This window comes from Ochotona princeps, chromosome 6, assembly GCF_030435755.1.
Source record: "Ochotona princeps isolate mOchPri1 chromosome 6, mOchPri1.hap1, whole genome shotgun sequence".
In the NCBI taxonomy this organism is placed as follows: domain Eukaryota; kingdom Metazoa; phylum Chordata; class Mammalia; order Lagomorpha; family Ochotonidae; genus Ochotona; species Ochotona princeps.
The window spans coordinates 35,371,916-35,394,238 of NC_080837.1; the positions used below are offsets into that span (position 1 = coordinate 35,371,916).

Consider the following 22,323-nt stretch of genomic DNA (forward strand, 5'->3'; position numbering starts at 1 on the left):
AGGGATCACATGAGATTTTCTGCATTAACAAAAACCTGTTTTGACAGTGGAGAGTTGGATAAGACTGAGACTTTTGGCTTGGGAAAGCAGAAGATGGCCCAAAGCCTTGGGATCCTACATCCATGTGGGAGACCTGAAAGAAGTTCCTGACTCCTAACTTTGGGTCAGCTCAGCTCTGGCCACTGCAACCATTTGGGGAGTAAGCCAGTAGATGGAAGACCTTCTCGCTGTCTCTCCTTCTCTGTAAATCTGCCTTTCCAATAAAAATAAAGATGTATTTGGACTTTTTTTATTGGAAAGGTAGATTTAGATATAGAAAGAGAGACAGAGAAAAATCCTCCATCTACTGATTCACTTCCCAAATGGCCTCAATGGCCAGAGCTGAGCCAATCCAAAGCCAGGAGCTTCTTCTGGGTCTCCCACGAAGGTACAGGTTCCCAAGGTTTTCTTAGGCCATAAGTAGGCAGCTAGATCAGAAGTGGAGCATCCAGGACATGCATTAGTGCCCTCATAGGATGTTGGTACTGTAAAGAGGAGCATTAGCCTGTTAAGACATCACACCAGCCATTTATATTTTTTATGATGAACACAATCTTTTCACATCAGTTCATATTTATGTAATTATCTTACACTGGTGTTAAAGAGTCCATAATAAGGAATATATTTTTTATCAGATGATTGAAAGCAAAATGTCTTATGAAACAACAAAGCACAAAGAAATCATTTCACAAATTTTAAACCCTCCTAAGAATTCATTCATGTCTTACCATTAGAATATCTTCAGGGCTAGTAGTAAGCTGATGAATGATCTGAAACATCTGGAAACATCTGCAACAGGAACAAAAAATCTTAACATATTCCAGTCATCAAAAATTTGTCACTCAGAAGAAACTCACTACTTTGAATTAATGAACAGAAAGTATGTATTTACATTTACACAGAATAGATTTTTCAAAGATAATCAAATGGCTGAAATAACCAGGATTTTTTTTTTTTTAATTTACTAAGATACAGAAGCAAAGAGGAGTACAAACTCCCACTGTCAGGCTCACTTCCAAATGTGTGGGGTAGGGACCCCAAGCTGGGAGCTGGAACTCTATCGAGGTCTCCCATCACTTGAGCCATCCCTATCACTATTGCCTCCCAGGGTGAGCATTAGCAGGAATCTGAGTCGAAGGCTGAGATAAACATCGTCATTAAACTTGGATGAGCAATGCTGCCAGACCAGATGTCTGCTCTGTTACTAATGTTTTTATGAAGAAAAACATCAGTTCCCCCTTGCCACACCTATCCCTATCCCCAGGAGCAGCAAACTAAGGGGAACATCAATATGTCTTTATTTTTAAGGCTAAAGAATACCCTAAAATGAACGACTTTACAAACAATATAAATCATTAACACTATTAGGGCCCAATGTGATAGCAAGTGGCTAAAGTCCTCGCCTTGCGTGCACCGGGATCCCATATGGGCACCAGTTCCAATCCTGGCATCCCCGCTTCCCATCCAGCTCCCTGCTTGTGGCCTGGGAAAGCAGTTGAGGACGGACCAAAGCCTTGGGACCCTGCACCCACATGGGAGACCTGGAAGAAATTCCTGGCTCCTGGCTTCAGATTGACTCAGCACCAGCTGTTGCGGCCGCTTGGGGAGTGAATCATCATCGGACGGAAGATCTTCCTCTCTGTCTATCCTCCTCTCTGTATATTTGCCTTTCCAATAAAAATAAATAAATCTTTTAAAAAAAAAAAAAACCACACTACTAACACCCTAACAGTTGAAAAAAAATGCTATCAGTTACATTATATTCTCCATGTTGGATGCCTCCACTATTATTTCAATTACTAAAATTTAAACTCTTACAATTAATTTATTACAATCTCAAAATACTGACAGAAGAAAAAAGCACATGTACAATGTCCCCAAACTCACTCTTCAAGAGTTCTTTTCTTTCCCTTATCAATCATAGTCATCTCATTGTGGATTTTAAGATCTGGTTTCTTGGCTATTAATTTTTTCATGGTGTTAGAACTAATGGATCCATTCAAGTGGGCATGAAGTTCCTAAGACAAAGAAAAACACTCAGTGAAAATGTGTCAAGTACCACCCAGAAACATCATGCCTCCAATTACCAGATATCTGGACTCTGTACCAGGCAAATCCCCCATTAGGTTCAGTTGCATAACTGTAAGAATCACTTTTTCTTTTGGTGGGAAGAAACAACATAAAAGTCTTTATAATTAGCAACCACTCAAGAATTCTGAGGTTGAAGTCTCACCACTTTTGGTAAATCCGAGTAGATGTCTGTCTTCCTTGATTGTGGCTGCTCCTCGAAGTCCCCCATGATTTCTGCAGGACAGTAATGGTCCCCTTCCACTGTTACTCCTGGCGCAAGCAGTACAGTGTCTTCCAGCCAGTGAACCCTGTGGTCTTGAAGTTTCTTCAGATTGTTTTATCTCCACATATTCTAATGAGATCAGCTCATTATACAGGACTGGGCCCACCTTCACCTATTTTAACAAATGTGTAACAAACAGAATTCTCATTTATCCTTCAGAAGGCAGAAATCTTGACAGCTAACTTAGGATCAAGGTGAGAAAATTGTCAATTAACAATATAAACTATAATTAGGAAATGGCTGGCCCCAGTGCTGTGGCATAACAGGCTAAACCTCTAACTGTGGTGCCGACATACCATCTGGACATCACTTTCCATCCAGCTCCCTGCTAATGGCCTGGGAAAGCAGCAGAGGATGGCTCAAGACCTTGAGCCCCTGCACTCCCATGGGGGGCCAGGAGGAAAACTGGTTTTGGACCAACCCAACTCTGGTTGTTGTAGCCATTTTCGAAATGAAACAGTAGATGGAAAATATCTCTCTTTCCTTCTCGCTCTTTTCTTCTTCTGTCTCTCCTCTCTCTGTAACTGTGCAGTTCTAATAACATAAATAAATCCTGGGGCAGGCAACTGTGGCATAGCACATTTATCCTCCACCTGCAGTACCAGCATTCCACACGGGCAACAATTCAGATCCCTGCTATGGCCTGGAAAAGCAGAGGAGGATGGCTCAAGTCCTTGGGCTCCCACATCTACATGGGAGACCCGGGAGCAGCTCCTGACTCCTGTTTTCAAATCAGCTCAGCTCTGGCAGTTGCTGCCATTTGAGGAGTGAACCAGTAGATGGAAGACCTCTCTTTGTGTCTCTCTTCTCTCTGTAAAACCTGCATTTCAAATACAAAACATAAATAAATCTTTAAAAAACAAATAAACCTAATTCAAACATTAGAAAATTTAAAAAGGCCTATTTTGGTTAAAATAAAATTTACATTTTGAATTGTTATACACACAAAGGAAGAGCAGAAGTACCAGAATCAGAAGGGTCTAGGATTGCCTTTTTACCAGTTCTGCAACTGAGTAGCTAGGTAGCTTTTGGGGGGTGAACGAGAGGACAAACGGTTTCTCCTTCTGTATAACTCTAACTTCCAAATAAAATAAATCTTAAAAAAAAAAAAACCAAAAAACTATGGATTTTAAAAAAGAAAACACATTACTGACCCAATAAATGTACTTCCAGGAATCAGCCTCTCTCTCTCTTTTTTTTTTTTTCATGGAAAGTCAAATATACAGAGAGGGGAGACAAAGATCTTCCATCCGTTGATTCACTCCCCAAGTGGCCACAACAGCTGGACCTGAGCCGATCTGAAGCCAGGAGCCTGGAGCTTCTTCCAGGTCTCCACGCAGGTGCAGGGTCCCAAAGCCTTGGGCCGTCCTCCCCTGCTTTCCCAGGCCACAAGCAGGGAGCTGGATGGGAAGTGGGGCTGCCGGGATTAGAACTGGCGCCCATATGGGATCCCAGCATGTACAAAGCGAGAACTTTAGCCACCAGGCCACCATGCTGCACCATGTCCTATATCTCCTAAGATAAGTGTAAACATCTTTTTGTAGCATTGTTAATAACGGTTTAAAAAACTGCAAATAATCTAATGTCATCAGTTGGCTAACTGATCAATTATATATCCAACTAATTGAATATCTGCCATGATGGAAAGACTTCTATGATCCAGCATCACTTTCAAAAGGCAGTATCTTTAGACATTCATGAACAAAGTATATACGTGTAAGTACACTTATACATATGTACATACAAATACCATCATATTGACATAAAATGATACACAGAAAATTGTCACCACTATAAAATGGGTCAGAAATAGGAAGTTATGGGCCTGGTGCAGTGGCCTAGTGGCTAAAATCCTTGCCTTGAATGTGCTGGGATCCCATATGGGTGCCGGTTCTAATCCTGGCAGCTCCACTTCCCATCCAGCTCCCTGCTTGTGGTCTGCAAAAGCACTGGGGAAGGGCCCAGTGCCTTGGGACCCTGCACCTGCGTGGAGACCCGGAAGAAGCTCCAAGCTCCTGGCTTCAGATGAGCTCAGCTCCGGCCTTTGCAGCCACTTGGGAAGTAAATCAGTAGATGGAAGCTCTTCTTCTCTTTCTCTATTGTCTGTAAATCTGACTTTCCAATGAAAATAAACAAATCTTTAAAAAAAAAAAGTCATGTAAGACAAGTGGCTAGCTTTTCATATACATTTTTTATCCCACTTCAAAATATTCACACAGTTTTGTGCTTTTCTTAAGTCATCCTCCACAATGACTAACCATCAACTACCTTGGAGTAAGTTTACTGACCCACAGGTACAATGTTAACCTACGAACACCTGAAAGTCACCACAACAAGCAGCATCTTGACAAAAGTTTTTAAAGATGCTGTTCATGGGCCCGGCGGCGTGGCCTAGCGGCTAAAGTCCTCACCTTGAACGCCCTGGGATCCCATATGGGCGCCAGTTCTAATCCTGGAAGCTCCACTTCCCATCCAACTCCCTGCTTGTGGCCTGGGAAAGCAGGGGAGGACGGCCCAAGGCTTTGGGACCCTGCACCTGCGTGGGAGACCCGGAAGAGGTTCCAGGTTCCCGGCTTCAGATCGGCACGCACCGGCCCGTTGCGGCTCACTTGGGGAGTGAAACAACGGATGGAAGATCTTCCTCTCTGTCTCTCCTCCTCTCTGTATATCTGGCTGTAATAAACTGAATAAATCTTTAAAAAAAAAAAAAAAAGATGCTGTTCATCGGGATCACATATGGGCACCAGTTCTAAACCCAGCAGCTCCACTTCCCATCCAGCACCCTGCTTGTGGCCTGGGAAAGCAGTCAAGCATGGCCCAAAGCCTTGGGACCCTGCACCCACATGGGAGACCTGGAAGAAGTTCCTGGCTCCTGGCTTCAGATCGGCTCAGCTACAGCTGTTGCGGTCACTTGGGGAGTGAACCATTGGACGGAAGATCTTCCTCTCTGTCTCTCCTCCTTTCTGTATATCTGCCTTTCCAATAAAAATAAATAAATCTTAAAAAAAAAAAAAAAAGATGCTGTTTATTGGCTCCAGAGCAGTAGCCTAGTGATTGAAGTCCTCACCTTGCAACCTTGCATGTGCTGGCATTCCATATGTGTGCCAAATCATATTCCAGCAGCCCAACTTACCATCCAGTTCCCTGCTTGTGGCCTATGAGAGCAGTCAAAGATAACCCAAGGCCTTGAGACCCTGCACCCACATGAGAGACCTGGAAGAAATTTCTGGCTCCTACTTTGGATCGGCTCAGCTCTGGTCATTGCAGCCATTTGGGGAATCAATCAGCAGACAGAAGCTCTTTCTCTCTGTCTCTCCTCCTCTCTGTAAATCTGACTTGTCAATAAAAATAAATAAATCTTTAAAAAAAAGATGCTTCATTTCAAAAGAAGTTGCTACAAAAAACAAACAAACAAAAAAAAAAAACGCGCACTGACAAATTCAACCTTTCCTGAATATGTTGGGCTTGGGAGTGGGCCAGACACATGTCAGCATGTGTGCAGGCCAGGTCTGGGGGCAGGCTGGCTCCCAGCGCCCACTGGCATGTGTGAGTGCCAGGATGGGGTGTGGGCCACTCTAGGCTGGGATGGGCTGGTCAGTAACACCCACCAACAAAAGCTTGGACTGGGGATCGCAACACACAGAAGCACACGTGAAATCTGAACCTGAAAACAGACCTGGTAGGGGAACTTTGGGGACTCCACTGCTAGGCTGCAGCTCCCACTAGGGTGTGTAAGAGTTGGGGCTGGGGGCAGAGCAGGCCGGGTAAGGTTGCAACACCCTTTGGCATTCCATGTGGACTGGGTTTGGACAAAGGCCAGACAGCGCTATGCACCTGCTGATGCTCACAAGAGCCAGAAGGGTTTTGGGATGAGCCAGGGTAGTCCAAAGCACCTGCTGGGTCACCTGTGAGCTTGGTCTGGGCATGGGTCAAGCTGGGCTAGGCTGTAGCACCCACTGGTGAGAGCCAGAATGAGTTGGGCCCGTCTGGCTAGGCTGCATTACCCTCCAGTGAGTGCGAGGAGGGTGGGCCATGTCAGGTTGAGCCACAACACCTGCTGACACAAGATGTGGATCTGGGAGAAGGCCCGGTAGGGAATCTTGGAGAACTCGCCTGTTAGGCCCCAACTCCCGCTGTTGAGTGTAAGAGCCAGGGCTAGGCATAAGTCAGGCTGGGCTGCAATACCTGTTGGCTTATGTGTAGGCCAGTCTGGGGGTGGGCATGGCTGGGCCAGTTCACAAGACACTCCGGCATGAGCAAGAGTCAGGATGTGGAGCAGGCCAGGCCTAGTTAGGCCACAACACCCAACATTTCATATGAGAACCTAGGATGGAGATGCTAGTAGCACCTACTAGGAAATGCTGAGACTGGGAGCAGGCCATGCCAAACTGGGCCGCAGCATCCACTGGCACATCTAAGGCTCAGGGCTGGGAGCAGGCCTGGTGGGGAACTTCGGGGACTTCTCTACTGAGCCAGTGCTTCCACTGGCCAGGATGGGTTAGTCTGCAGCACCTGCTTGTGTCTGGGTCTTATCAGGCTGGACTGCTGTACTCCCTGGCAAGTGCAAGATCCAAGGCTGGGAGTGGGTCTGGCAGGCAAACTATGGTCACTTTCTCCTAGGCTACATCTACTGCTGGTTAGCTTGAGAATCAGGGCTGGCAAGGGCCAGGCTAGGCAAAGTAGCAGTACCCATCAGTGTATGTGTAGGTCAGATCTGGGAGGGGGATTGGGTGGGCTGATTTAAGCCACAACACCCATGAGTGTGCACAGAGTCAGACGGGATGTGGGACGGACAGGGCCAGACCACAGCACATGACAGCACACATAAAAACTGAGGTTGGGGACGGGCCTGGTGGGGGTCATTTCAGGTCACCCCGACCAGGCCATGGGACCCACTGGTGTACATGAAGACCAGATCTGTAGTGGGCTGCACTGGGCTAAATCGGTAGCACCCATCAGCTCACCTAAGAAATAGGGCCTCACTTAAGCTATCCTCCCCACTTTAATTGGAGGCCCACATGGGCATGCATCCCTCTCAACTTTGCAAATAATACTAAATATAAAATAAAAATTATATGTATTAAAAAAGACAAAAACACTGGATTAGGCTCCGTCTAGAGGGACAGGATTAATCAGTTGCCTACATTTCACATAGATGCTGGTTCAAGACCTGGCCACTGCACTTCTAATCTAGCTCCTGAAGGCAGAGGAAAATGGCCTAAGTCCTTTGATCCCTGAACCCATGTGGAAGACCCAGAACAAACTGGCTCCTAGCTTCAGCCCAGCTGAGCCATGGCCATTTGAGGGAGTGAAACAGAAGATGGAAGATCTCACACTCTGTCTCTCTAACTCTGGCTTCCAAATAATAAATCTTTCAAATAAAATCTTTCTACATTAATAACATTTCAACAAGTTACATCAAGGCTCAAATCAAGTCTCCTGTCTCCCAGGCAATTATTTTCATGCTTCCTTGACCACTGTCCCAAGAAAAGCAAATCAAAACAATAAAAAAAACTTGGTACTATCTATTATGCTCTATAACCAGACATTGTGCTAAGCCTTAATAAGTTATTAAATCTCACAACTCATGAGGTACTATTAGCTCTATTTACATAAAAGATCGTAAAAAGAAAAATGGTGGTAGGCTTTTGACACAGGTGTCCATATTGCAGTTTTTCTGCTTGGGACCCAGCTTCCTGCCAATACTCACCGTGGAAGGCAACAGGTGATGATTCAAGTAGTTGGGTTCCTGCGCTTACATGGAAGACCCAGAGTTCCTTGCTCCTGGTTTCAGCCCAGCCTTGGCTGTTCAAGCTATTACAAGAATGAATCACCAGATCGAACATCTCTCTGCCTTTCTGTATTAAGATTTATTTAGGGCCCGACGCACTGGCCTAGCGGCTAAAGTCCTCGCCTTGAACGCACTGGGATCTCATATGAGCGCTGGTTCTAATCCCGGCAGCCCCACTTCCCATCCAGCTCCCTGCTTGTGGCCTGGGAAAGTAGTCGAGGACGGCCCAAAGCCTTGGGACTCTGTACCACGTGGGAAATCTGGAAGAGGTTCTTGGTTCCCGGCTTCAGATAGGCGCAGCACCGACCGTTGTGGTCACTTGGGGAGTGAAACATCGGACGGAAGATCTTCCTCTCTGTCTCTCCTCCTTTCTGTATATCTGCCTTTCCAATAAAAATAAATAAATCTTTAAAAAAAAAGATTTATTTATATATTTGAAAGGCAGGGTTACAGGCAGTGGGAACAACGGAAACAGAGGTCTTCCGTCTGCTGGTACACTCCTCATAACAGCAGGAGCCAGGAAGTCCGTCTGGCTCTTCCAGGTGAGTGGTAGGGACCCAAACACTCAAGCCATCTTCCACTTCTTTCCATGGCACATTAGCAGAGAGCTGGATCAGAAGTGGAGCAACCAGGATTTGAACCAGCATGCATACAGGATGCCAACATTACAGGCGACAGCTTAATTTGCTGTGCTACAACACTGGCCACATCTGCCATACAAATGAAAATTAAATACATTTTAAAGTATTATCTAATAGAAGAAAAAAATCCTAGAGCACCTACGTTTTGCGACCATTCTTTGTTCTTGAATCACTTCTCTTGATCTCTGTGCAAAAATAAAAAAGAAATAAAAAATAAAAAAGAAATTTGTATTTTTAACATAACATTTACATATCAGTAGCCTGTCACTGAATAAGATCATTTCTACAGTGCTGCTTTTTTTTTTCAATGCTATTTTTTCTGAAGTCTTTCATCTCCTTTCCACTGCCACCCACCTCCAGCCCTCCCTGCTTGGCCCTCTACCAACTCCGAGACACTTCATAGAGCAGCAGACCCTTTCCAGAGGAGGGTCCAAGGACCCAGGAAGCTAAGGTAACTTCTCCCTCAGTCCCTCCAGAGGAATTCTGAACTCCTCAACTGCCCCACTACATCCAACTTAAAAAAAAAAAAAACAGAACCATCAGGCATAGCTGCTCTATTTGTCTTATCTCACATGTAACCTCATCTTTAAAATGAATCATTCTTCTGTCCCCAAGACAGCCATGTGCCAGGATCCCATTTCTTCCTGTTTACTCCAAGTCATAACGCCCCCAGCTGAGTTCAACTTCTCCCTCTCCACTAGGCTGATTTCCCTGGGGACGGGGGGAGGGAGGAAGAAAATCAACTTTATTTGCTTCCATCTTTTGAAAAGAAAACGAAGGAAAACTCTTTTTAACGTGCATTCTTCATTAGCTATTGCCTCCTTTTCCTTGTGAGTTAAGTTCCCTGAAAATATTTAGAGCAAATGCCTCAGCCTGGTAAGATGGCTCAATTGGCTAATCCTTCGCTTGCAAGTGCTGGATCTCATACCAGTGCAGGTTTATGTTCTGTCTGCCCCACTTCCCATCCAGCTCCCTGCTGTGGCCTGGGAAAGCAGAAGAGGATGGTTCAAAGCCTTGGGATAGTGTACCCACGTGGGAGACCTGGAAGAGGCTCCTGGCACCAGGCATTGAATTAGCTCAGCTCCAGACAGATCTGTTTCTCCCCTCTGTAAACTTGCCTTTCCAATAGAAATAAATACATCTTTAACAAAAAAAGTGAATGTCTTAATTGATTAATTTATCTTCCACTCACTGAACAACGGATCTGCCCTGATGGCTCCACACATACTGCTCTGCCCAACGTCAACAACCAGCTCTGAAACACCAATCCTAAAGGACATTTCTCAGTTACCAGATCTTTATCCTGACCTGACCTTTTTCTAAACTCCAGTGTCCTAACTCCTGGCTGGGCTCCACAACTCCTGCTCACCACCATTATGCGCGACTACTTACATGATACCACTTAACCTCACACACAGCCATCCTGATTCCATTCTCTACTGCAGCCAGTAACCAAGGCCCTAATCAATATATTACAGAGTTCCTGTATATCTCTGGGAGCAATTTCCTACCGCTGACTGCCTGACATCCATTTCATGGTTATTTTGGATTCTTTCCTGAAAAATGGAACATCACCATGATGGAAATGGATGGGGAGGGGTGTCGTGGTGTAGGTGGGAGACACACGGTTCCTGTCAGCCTACCGCACAGCCGAAAGTACAAGGGAATCAAGTCACGCTACTGTCAGTATCTGTTAACGATACGCAAAGGTCAGTTTCTTCACTTGGCCTCTGGCCTCGCTGATTTCTCCTAAGATTTAAATGGCTTCCCCTTTGCCGCAGAAAGGGTCATTAAATAAGCAGCTACTATTAGCCTTCTCGGCTCCAGAAGCCAGCTTGTCGGTCCCCAGAGACTCACCTCTTAGATTTCTCAACTGTCAGATCTTTAAACGGGAAGGCTGGCACAGACCACTGGCGCCCTGCTAATCTCGCGCGTCACAGTGACAGCGGGTCCCGTCTTCCCGGGAGAATCAAAGATGAATCGCAGCCGAATCTAAACACAAGCTACTCCCTCCTCCGGGCTGATTGGCGACGCGCGCTCTCCCGGAAGTGACGTACCGGAAGAGGACGCCCAGAAGAGACAGATATCTTTTTTCTATCCCTATACCGAGGTGTGTGAGGGGTGTACTACAGGTCGGCCAGGGGGCTCCTCACCGTGACGGGCCGCCATTTCGAAGTCTCTCCCCTGGCCATGGGCCCGCGGAACCGCGAGCGTCGGGCGGGAGCAGTTCAGAGCACCAATGACAGCAGCGCCCTCAGCAAGCGCTCCCTGGCCGAGCGTGGGTACGTGCAGGACGCCTTCGCCGCCATGCTGGTTCTGGGAGCCGCGCGCCGCGCGCCTCTGGTCCACCGCGGGTATTACGTGCGCGCACGCGCCGTGGGGCACTGCGTGCGCGCCTTCCTGGAGCGGGCGTGCGCGCACCCCGGAGGGCCGCGCGCCCAGATCCTCTCCTTGGGGGCCGGTTCCGACTCCCTGTATTTCCGCCTCAAGAGCGCAGGCCTCCTGGGCCGGGCTGCGGTCTGGGAGGTGGACTTCCCGGACGTGGCACGGCGCAAAGCCGAGAGAATTGAAGCGACGCCCGAACTGTGCGCCCTTATCGGCCCTTTCCTGAAGAGGGACCCAACGTCAGCGATGTGCTTTGAGAGCTTGGACTACCGCCTCCTGGGCCTGGACCTGCGGCAGGTGCATCGACTGGACGAGGCCCTGACCAAAGCCGGCCTGGAGGCGTCCTCCCCCACGCTGGTCCTGGCTGAGGCCGTGCTGACATACCTCGAGCCCGAAAGGGCTGCAGCCCTCATCGCCTGGGCAGCTCAGCGTTTTCCCCATGCTCTTTTTGTGATCTACGAGCAGATGAGGCCGCAGGATGCCTTTGGCCAATTCATGCTGCAGCATTTTAGGCGGCTGAACTCTCCCCTGCATGGGCTCGACCGCTTTCCTGACGTGGAGGCCCAGAAACACCGCTTCCTAGACGCCGGCTGGACTGCTTGCAGCGCCATGGACTTGAACGAGTTCTATCACCGCTTTCTCCCCGCAGAGGAACGCCGGCGGGTGGAAAATCTGGAACCCTTTGACGAGTTTGAGGAGTGGCACCTCAAATGCGCCCATTATTTCATCCTGGCAGCTTCCAAGGGAGACCATTTCTCCCAAAGCCTGGTGTTTCCACCCTCAGAGGCATTTCCTCGGATAGATCCTGCTTCCCCTTCTGGAGTCTTGCCTGCCAGGGTAACCGTTAAAGACAGCAGGGGTGCAAACCTTAAGAGATATGGGCATGCCTCTGTTCTCTTGAGCCCAGGCATTATTCTTAGTGTGGGAGGATTTGGGGAGCAGGATGGACTGCACTGCCGGGTGAGTGGGGTTCACCTGCTTTTGAGAGATTGTGACTTTGAGTGGACAGGCAGCTACATAAGCAGTCAAGAGACCGGAGTCCAGTGGGATGGACGCCTGTACCACACCATGACAAGACTTTCAGAGACTGATGTCCTCCTTCTGGGAGGGAGATTGTCCCCAGTAAGTCCAACCTGTAAGGTTCTCAAACTTGGTCTTGGGAAGAGTAAGGATAATGATAATGAGGGTGTGAACATGACTGTGACAGAAACTGGCCCAGAAGATTCCATTCTGTCACGTTGGCGGCATTCGACGACAGACGTGTCCTGTCAGAATCAGAGCTACCTGTTCGTGTATGGGGGCCGGAGAGCTACAGAGCCTGTACTAAGTGACTGGCACTTCCTGCATGTGGGGACAATGGCTTGGGTCAGGATCCCCGTGGAGGGGGGAGCTCCAGAAGCTCGACATTCCCACAGCGCCTGCAGTTGGCAAGGGGGAGCCCTGATTGCTGGAGGTCTCGGGGCCTCCGAGCAGCCACTGAACTCTGTATTCTTCCTGAGACCAATGTCTCATGGATTCCTTTGGCAATCCATAGACGTTCAGCCTCCCATTACCCCAAGATATTCCCACACAGCTCATGTGCTCGATGGAAAGCTCCTACTGGTTGGAGGGGTGTGGATGAACTCCTCCTCGTTCCCCGGAGTAACTGTAATCAATCTGCTGACAGGATTGAGCTCTGAGTATCAGATGGACACATCATCTGTGCCCTGGCCTGTCATGTTACACAATCATACCAGCATCCTCCTTGCTGAAGACCAGCAGCTCCTGCTACTCGGGGGAGGCGGGAACTGCTTCTCTTTTGGCACTTATTTCAATCCCCATGTAGTGACGTTAGACCTTTCTCCCTTAAGCACCGAGCAGTAAGGACTGAACTCTTGTAATACTCAGGAACCCACTAAAGCAGATAATAAAATTTTCTTCAAATAAGACTCGACTCTGACTGCACATATTGGTACTTTCTTTTTCTCCTTTTCCCCCTTAACAAAGTATAAAAGATTGCAAAATACATACTAACAATCAGCAAGGTAATACAAAAGTAAAACCGTATGTAGGGGCCTTTGCATCTGTTTTGTGGTGTCTTATAATCTAAGTTTAACCACTTACTAAGTTACAGTGACCTTTAACTTAAATTAACTTTGGGGGCCCGGCGGCGTGGCCTAGCGGCTAAAGTCCTCACCTTGAACGCCCCGGGATCCCATATGGGCGTCGGTTCTAATCCCGGCAGCTCCACTTCCCATCCAGCTCCCTGCTTGTGGCCTGGGAAAGCAGTTGAGGATGGCCCAAAGCCTTGGGACCCTGCACCCGCGTGGGAGACCTGGAGGAGGTTCCTGGTTCCCGGCATCGGATCGGCGCAGTACCGGCTGTTGCAGCTCACTTGGGGAGTGAATCATTGGACGGAAGATCTTCCTCTCTGTCTCTCCTCCTCTCTGTATATCTGACTGTAATAAAGTGAATAAATCTTTAAAAAAAAATTAACTTTGGGATTTGAGATGGTACCTTAAGTTTCATGCAGATATTTGGATAAGAATACAGAGTTGGGGCATCTGATACTATAATGCCTATTTTGAGTGACATGAATCTGCTTTTGATTCCACTCCCAGCTGATGCATCCCCTAGAGGGCGGTAGGTGGCTCTCAGTCCCTGCAACCCACATAGGAGACCTGGGTGGAGTTCCAGGTCTCTGGTTGCTGCCTGTCCTAGGCCTGGCTGTTTGCAGGTATTGGGAGAGTAAAGAACAGATGGACGATCTCTATGCCTTTCAAGTCAAATGATTAGAAGCAAGTGAAAAATTTTTAAAAAATAATAATGTAGAGTTGAATATGACAACATATAATTGGACATGTTGTTAAACCCTGAAATGAACACAGTTGGAGTTTGATTAAAGCATTGTGTTCTGGGCCCAGCTCTGTGGCCTAGTGACTAAAGTTCTCGCCTTGAACGTGCCGGGATCCCATAAGGGCACTGGTTCTGATCCCAGCAGCCCTGCTTCCCACCCAGCTCCCTGCTTGTGGCCTGGGAAAGCAGTTGAGGACAGCCCAAAAGCATTGGGACTCTGTACCCTCATCTGGGAGACTCAGAAGAGGCTCTGGGCTCCTGGCTTTAGATCGGCGCAGCACTGGCCACTGGTCATTTGGGGAATGAATCATCGAATAGAAGATATTTCTCTCTGTCCTCTCTCTATATATCTGACTTTGCAATAAAAATAATAAAATAAATCTTTTTTTAAAAAAGCATTGTGTTCTTAATGCAACAGAGAACACTGGAGTAATTTTTTAAAATTTTTATTAAAGATCTATTTATTGGAAAGGCAGGTTTACAGAGAGAAGGGGAGATGGAGATCATCCATCCATGGTTCACTCCCTGAATCACCACAATGGTTAGAACTGAGCTAATCTGTTTTTTTTTTTTTTTTAATTGGAAAGTCAGACTTACAGAGAAAAGGAGATACAGAGAGAAAGATCTTCATCAGAAGCCTCTTCTAGGTCTCCCATGCAGGTGCAGGGTTCCAAGGCTTTGTTTCATTCTCTGCTGCTTTTTGAGGCTACAGCAGGGAGCTGAATGGGAAGTGGAACAACTGCGACATGAACTGGCACCCATATGGGATCCTGGCACATGCATGGATCGTGCTGGGCCTGAATTGAGCCAATCTGAAGCCAGGAACAACTTCTGGGACTCCCATGTGGATGCAGGAGTCCAAGGACTTGGGCCATCCTCCACTGCTTTTGTAAGTCATAAGCAAGGAACTGGATCAGAAGAGGAGCAGTCAGGATGTGAACTGATATCCATGTGGGATGCTGGCACCACAGTCAGAGGATTAGCTATCTTTGCCACCATGCCTGCCGCTGGGATAGCTTTTTAACAAGAAACATTTGTAGAACTTAGTGAGGGGGGTGGTGGGGCGGGGAAAACATCAATTTTCGAGCATTTTTTTTACTACTAGTTCTATATTTACTTGTATCTGTACTAGTGAGCCAAGCATTTGATGCCTCATTTAAAAAAAAGATGTTTTACTACAGATCTACTCTCTGCCCATCATTAAGCTGTTCCCCAACAAATTCACTTTTATGGATCACAACAGTGAACTTTTGTCCTCTGGTTTCTGGCTGAGTTGCACCACTTGGATGCACCAGAGAGGAATGGGGGCAGAAAGAGTGAGCTGGGATATTCTGCCAGTCTATAGGGTGGCAGTGCCTATGTTCCATCCAAGGTGATAGCTCCTGTCAGTGTAATTGGCTTCTGTAACTCAGCTCTAATTCTGCTCTTCAGAGCTCTCATTCTCTTCATGTTGAGGGGTTACAATGGCTCTTTGCTAGCCCTCAGCTGCATTACCCAGTATTCTAGCTATTAGTATAACTGTTTAAACAAAATAATTAAAATTAGGAATTAGAATTAAGTGATTTAGTCATGCCACATTTTAAGTGTTCAATAGTTAAATATGGCTTATGTCTACTGTATTAGACAACGCAGACACAGAACACATCCATCATTGCAGAGAGATTTACTAGACACTGCTAGGGCACATTAACACACTGACTTGGCTTCTCGTAACCTTTCTTATCCCCATTTCAATTGGTGTCCTCTTTAAATTCTCAGTTATCTCACTTAAGTGAGAAATTTGTTTCCTACTAAGCCGTGTAAATTCCATGAAATGTCTTAGATCTGCATCCTTAAAACTGTGAAATTGTGAAATTTCACATTTCAAAAGGAAGTGCTTGCAGCCAGTGCTGTGGCAGAGCCACCACTGTGACACAGGAATCCCACTTGGAGAATACTGGCTTAAGTCCCGGCTGCTCCATTTCTAGGCCAGCTCCTTGATAGTGCACCTGAGAAAGCAGGGGATGATGGTCCAAGGACTCGGGTCTCTGCCATGCACATGAGAGACCCAGATGGAGTTTCTGGCTTCTGCTTTGACATGGCCCAGCCCTGGCCATTGTGGCCATTTAGGGAATGAGGTAGTTGATGGTAGCACTTGCTTTCTCTTTCTCTCTCTTACTCTTGCTCTCTCTTACTTTTGCTCTCTGTCACCTTGCTGTCCAAATACATTTTTAAAAAAGCTTTAAAAGTAGTGGTTTTGATATTAAATATACTATTTAGTATATCTTGTTAATCTTCAGTCCTAGAAACCTTTGTAGCACCTTGACCTGAAAGTATCTAACTAGTTATTTTAAATGCTAACATTTAAGAGCAATATGGCACTGTTAAAATATTTTATTAGCTTTGCATATCAAAGAATATGAAAAATATTAATACAAAACCTGAATGGTAAACACCAAGCCAAGTATATGTAAAGCCCCTCTCCCAGAAAGCACCATTTCTGGGAGAGTACTGATTGTAGTCATGAGCTAGTCCTGGCAAATAAAGGGTTTGCTACAGCATTTAGCAAAGCTAACAGTGGGGTAGGTACTAGGATTTGGCAGGAGTACAAATATGGCAGCGCTAAGGGGAGGATTGCTTTATAATTCTCTGTGTTCAACCCAGCTACCCTGAGCTTTAAGGACCTGTTCATAGCAGAGCCCTATGATTACATACGTATTTTAGTTATGTAGAAGATAGTAGCAGGATTCTAATCTAGATCTGACTCTAAAGACCAGATTATATCTCCTATGATGCTGCTGCTTAGAACAAGTCATCAACAATGAAAAATTTCATTACTTTTCAGGAACAAAGTGAGGAGAATATGGATGTGCCAGATCTAAATAAACAATATATCGGTGCCTCTTCTCTTGAGCACTGCCCAATAAGGTATCCTGTTGTAACTGGGCTTGTTTGTCCCATAAACATTACCCACATTTTCTGTAAGTGATTACCAAGTTAATTATGCCCTTTACCTCTCTTTATTTGCATGAAGAACTGTTAAGAAACTACTCATGTCTCAGTTCTATTCATTAGGCAGGGGTAAGGAACAATTTTTTTCTGCAAGGGTCAATTAGATATTTATAACCCCATTCACAGGTCATACAAAATTATCAACTGAAAAATTAGCCTGCAATAGATTTACTGAATTTCAAATCCTACCTGCAGTTGCCTTGGCAAGCAAGGCCAGACCAAAATAGTTTCCCCATCCCTACATTAGAGTCTGAGAAATTTTTTGTTGTTGTTGTTTTGAGATTTATGTTATTACTTGAAAGCCAGAGTTATGGAGAGACATGTTCTATCCATTGGTTCACCTCCCCTCTAAGCAGCCACAATAGCCAGAACTGGGCCAGGTGTAAACCAGGAGCCTGGAACTCCCTCTGGGTCTCCTATATAGGCATGGTAAGGGCCCAGATATTCAGGGTATCTTCCCAGCCACATTAACAGGAAACTGGATTGGAAGTGGAGCTGCTGGGCCTTGAAAAAACACCAGCAACATAGGCCACAGCTTAACACTAGCCCCCAAGCCCTAGAAGTTTGGTTGGTAACATTCACACTGGGGAGAGGAGAGAGGCACTCAGTATTGACCGATGCTGGATTCCAATTTCATTTATAACAATCTGCAGCAGCTGGAGGGGTGGACTGGATTAAGAATTGAAACTAGAGAATAATTTGTCCACTTCACCTTTGACTATTCACTCTCATACTAGCTATGAGAGTGAACAGGTCTCTTCCTCTTAGAATTATATTTCTTCCTAAACAGGAAAAGTTATTTAGAGGAGGAAAAGAATTTCCTAATTTTAATCTCTCTAGTTTGGGTTAAAATCTCAAAAGTAGTGTACTATACTGGTGAAGCCATGAGTATCAACTGTGCTAGGAAAAACTCTCCTGAAGCCAGAGCTCTATGTACTTTCTGATTTTTACAACTGAAAATTCCATTTTTCATCTTTGTGCAGCTTTAATCACTTCATAGTGATCTTAGTGTGATGGGATGTGTCAGGTACCACCGCGGTCAGGAATTCCTTTGATCTTCTCTTTTAGTGATCTCAGACTTTGAAGTCTGTTCCACGTACATTTTGAAACACCATACCCAGCTTCAAGCAATGCATGGCCCCTCCGGGATTCATTCCCTATGACATCTTCCAGAAAACATTTCCAATGGCAACTGCAAGTGTAACCAGTCACTCTCTGCCTGTGTGAGGGTTGTCCATGCTCTTTGGAGAGTTGTGTAAATAAGAGAACTGGCTGCTAAGGTGAATTCATGATCACAGGGATCATGTAATAATATCTAGTTTGAGTTTAAGCCAAGATTTTGTCTACAGTAACGAGGAAAAGATGTAAAATAGTATTAGACTGGCAAGAGAGCTCATGGCGAATGGCATTTGGATTTGCTTTTTGAAGAGAGAAGGATATGCAGGGCAGAAGTTATGAAACATAATCGGTTTCAGAGTAGGCTGAGCTATCCTTAGATGCCAATCATTATGCAACAAACCAGGGCCCGGTGTGAAAGCATAGTGGCTAAAGTCCTCGCCTTGAGCGTACCAGGATCCCATATGGGCGCCAGTTCTAGTCCTGGCATCCCCACTTCCCATCCAGCTCCCTGCTTGTGGCATGGGAAAGCAGTTGAGTATGGCCCAAAGCCTTGGGACCCCGCACCCGCGAGGGAGACCCAGAAGAACTCCTGGCTCCTGGCTCCTGGCTTCGGGTTGGCTCAGCACCGGCCGTTGCGGCTGCTTGGGGAGTGAACCATCGGACGGGGGATCTTCCTCTCTATCTCTCCTCCTCTCTGTATATTTGCCTTTCCAATAAAAATAAATAAATCTTAAAAAAAAAAAAACAGGAAGATGTGTCCTCCTCAGGGTCAGCTATAAGATTACCTGTCTTGGACACTGATGGAAAAAAGTACTGGTTGAGAAGGCAGAGTTCCTTGGCTTCAGGAGGGAATTGTATCTGCCTGATTCACTTTTCTGTCTTTCAACATGATAATGCTTAATGAATACTTACATTTTGACACTCAAATAGACTAGCTCTGAAAGTTACTACAATGCCTTCCATTATAGATGTAAAAGACTTCTATAATTCCTGTACACCATTGAAGTTTTAAAGACACTCTGCTTATGAAATCTATTCTTTTTAATTTTATTTACAGGAACCCAGGGACTCTGATAAGGGATTTTGGTTTCCCAACTTGTGTCTTAACACGCCAGACACCCGCCCATGTTTAAGAGTCTTTTAAATCAAGTGCCATGACCTCAGTAAAGGTGATAGACTTCCTGGTGTCGTTCCCAGCTTTACACACCTTCTCATATTGCAGATTCTAGCTGATGCTCATCTTCTTTCACTCCATATACTTTGGAGATGTAATGAGCAAACTTTGCCAAAAGGCTAATCTGAGGAAGTGGGAATATGCAACTAAATAGCCTTTGAACACACACATGTAGGATCTTTCTGCCATGTTGTGATGCTTCACTGGTTATGACTTGGTTGTGTGACTCTCAAGGTAAATTAAATAAAGGATGAAGAAAGACCCTGTCCTAATTTTTATGTGAAAGGTCATTTGACAACTAGTACGCAGACTAAGTTGTAATAAGATTGAGTTTTAGGAGTTACATGACATTCTGCTTTTTCTTGTTCTCTAGCCTTGGACCACATTTTTAGGCTTTCCACTGTAATTCCAACCTCATATTTAGAAGTCACTTCAGAAAAACTTAGCAAAGCTGATCCTTTTTGTTTATGAAGACAGCAGCAACTTAATCCACAAAGTATTTAGGAAAATATATCACCAGTCACTTTTCTCTTCCACCTTCCTCCTTCCCCCCAAAAAATCCATCAACCGAGAAAACAGTAATTGGTAAAATGGATTAAGCCATAACCTGTGAAACTGGCATTTCATAGGGATGTTGGCTTGAGTCCTGGCTGTTCCACTTCCAATCCATCTCCCTGCTAATGTGCAATGTGCCTGAAAAAAAAAAAAAAAAAAAAAAAAAACAGTGCAGGATGACCCAACACACCCACATGGGCAACCAGGAGGAAGCTCCTGGTTGTAGATTGGGCCAGCTACAGCCATTGCAGTCACTTGGGGAGTGAGCCAGGAGATGGAAAATTGATCTGTTTCTCTCTCCCTCTCTCCGTAACTTTGCCTTCCAAATTAATAAACAAATCTTTCTTTTTAAAGCAAAAATCCAAATTTATTAATTTACATTTGAACAACTGAGTTAGTTAGCAATATTTCTATTACCATTGCGTAACACATAACAGATGCTCAATAAATAGCCGCCACATGAATACAGAGTTGAATTGTGCTAAAATTAGTAATAAATGAGTACTGAGATATAATGTTAAGGTCCAAGATCACCATCAGAAAAGTTAAAATATAAAGTCATAATAATTAAAAATAACTTAATACCAGTGCCAGAACAGACAAATGGATCAAAGGAGCAACTAATCCAGAAGTAGGTTGGTGGAGAAGTGAAGTAGGTTGGTGAAACCAGTGAGGAAAGGCTGGACTCCACAGTATTTGGTGTGGGACCTTTTGCTTGGTGAAAAATGATGTCAGCTCTCTTTCTCACCAATTACAAGCATATATTCAAGAGGGATTAAAGACCAGACTCAAGTCACTGCAGTCCCCAGCCCAGTCCTTTGTGACCACTTACTGCTACCACCCTGGCAACACACTGTGGGACCAGAGCTTCCTGTGGACAGGAAGCTGGTGACCCAGGACAAGCCTCAGCAGGCCTTGTCCAGGGGCACATTAACTCCGTTTACCCCAGGGCATTCATAATCATGTATTGAGTTGGAGAGTATGGTTGGCATGTGGAAGTAACAGCAGTGATTGACAATGTCTTGAACACCTGCGAGAGGGACAACCCTGGAGTGGCCAACCAGAACCAGGTCAGGCAAGCAATCTTAGATTCCGGCTACCAGCTTTCTGACTAGTTCTGTGATATCACTGTTGGAAAGTTGGACAGATTTCCAACTAGATTTCACTAGATGATTTCATCCAGGAATGGTGTCCTGCAGAGGCTGACAGATATACAGACCAGGATGGCTGGATGTACCTGTTTATGAAGACTACTTTTCTGGGGGACGGCGCCAACGTGTAGCCACCTGCAGCTCTGGAATCCTACATGGGTGCCAGTTGATGTCCCAGCTGCTATACTTCCAACCCAGCTCCCTTGCTTATGGCCTGGGAAAGCAGGAAAATGACCCAAATCCTTATGCCTCGTATCCATGTGGGAGACTTCAGCTAAACTCTGCTCCAGCCATTGAAGCCATCTGGAGAGTAAACCAGTGGATAGAATGCCTTTCCCTGTCTCTCCTTCTTTCTGTAGTTCTGCCTTTCATATAAAAATAAAATAAATCAGGCCCGGCACGGTAGACTAGTGGCTAAAGTCCTCAATTTGCATGTGCCAGGATCCCATATGGAATCTAATCCTGGCAGGTCTAATCCTGGCAGCTCCACTTCCCATCCAGCTCTCTGCTTGTGGCCTGGGAAAGCAGTCGAGGACGGCCCAATGCATTCGGACCCTGCACCCACATGGGAGACCTGGAAGAGGTTCTGGGCTCCTGGCTTCAGATTAGTTCCACTCTGGCTATTGAGGCCACTTGTGGAGTGAATCATCAGATGGAAGATCTTCCTCTTTGTCTCTCCTCTTCTCTGTATATCTGACATTCCAATAAAAAAATAAATCTTTTTAAAATGAATTCATTTGAAATTCAGAGTTACAGAAAGAAAGAGAGAGAGAGATCTTCGATCTGCTGGTACATTTCCCAGATATCAGAACTTCTGGTGTTCCCACACGGGTGGCAGGGGCCTAAGCACTATGCCATCTACCACTGCTTTGTTTAGGGCTTTAGCAGGGAGCTGAATCATAAATGGACAACCAAGATTTGATCCCATAGTTATATGTAATGCTGGTATCACAGGCTACAACTTTACTCGCTGCACCACAATGCCAGCCCTAATAAAATCTTTTTTTAATGAAGAGAACATTAGCTTTTTTAAAAAAATATATTTATTTATTTTTATTGAAAAGGCAGATATAAAAAAAAGAAAAGGCAGACATACAGAAACAAGGAAATACAGAGTAAGACCTTCCATCTGTTGATTCACTCCCCAAGTACTGCAATGGCCTGAGGTAAGCCTATCTGAAGCAAGCACCCAGGAACCTCCTCCAAGTCCCCCACAGGGGTGCAGGGTTCAGTCACTAGGCTATCTCACTGGCCCAAGAACTTTGGCTTTTAAAAGTTGAGTGAGACCC

General features: G+C 45.6%; 2 protein-coding genes across 4 annotated transcripts in view; one reads left to right on the forward strand and one right to left on the reverse strand.

The window, feature by feature from the left end:
• The window catches only part of ADAL (adenosine deaminase like), a 26,900-nt gene extending 15,787 nt beyond the window's left edge, over nucleotides 1–11,113 (reverse strand). The window contains exons 1-4 of one of the 3 annotated variants that reach the window (XM_058665967.1): nucleotides 10,978–11,113; nucleotides 2,273–2,504; nucleotides 1,927–2,057; nucleotides 768–828 (exon numbers count right to left, since the gene is read on the reverse strand). In XM_058665967.1, the coding sequence (XP_058521950.1) occupies nucleotides 768–828; nucleotides 1,927–2,057; nucleotides 2,273–2,338 (258 nt within the window). In that variant the 5' untranslated portion in view covers nucleotides 2,339–2,504; nucleotides 10,978–11,113. Of the gene's footprint in view, nucleotides 1–767; nucleotides 829–1,926; nucleotides 2,058–2,272; nucleotides 2,505–3,093; nucleotides 3,282–10,681; nucleotides 10,860–10,977 lie in introns of those variants that run through there. The other 2 variants (XM_058665966.1, XM_058665968.1) reach the window with 2 other exon arrangements.
• On the forward strand, nucleotides 11,015–13,142 carry LCMT2 (leucine carboxyl methyltransferase 2). Its single transcript, XM_004578405.4, has one exon. The coding sequence runs from the start codon at nucleotides 11,015–11,017 to the stop codon at nucleotides 13,070–13,072; it is 2,058 nt and encodes a 685-aa protein (XP_004578462.2). The 3' UTR covers nucleotides 13,073–13,142.
• The last annotated feature ends 9,181 nt before the right edge of the window (nucleotides 13,143–22,323 follow it).

Coding starts and splice junctions, on each gene's coding strand:
- LCMT2 (XM_004578405.4), top strand. CDS start 11,015: ATGGGCCCGCGGAACCGCGAGCGTCGGGCGGGAGCAGTTCAGAGCACC.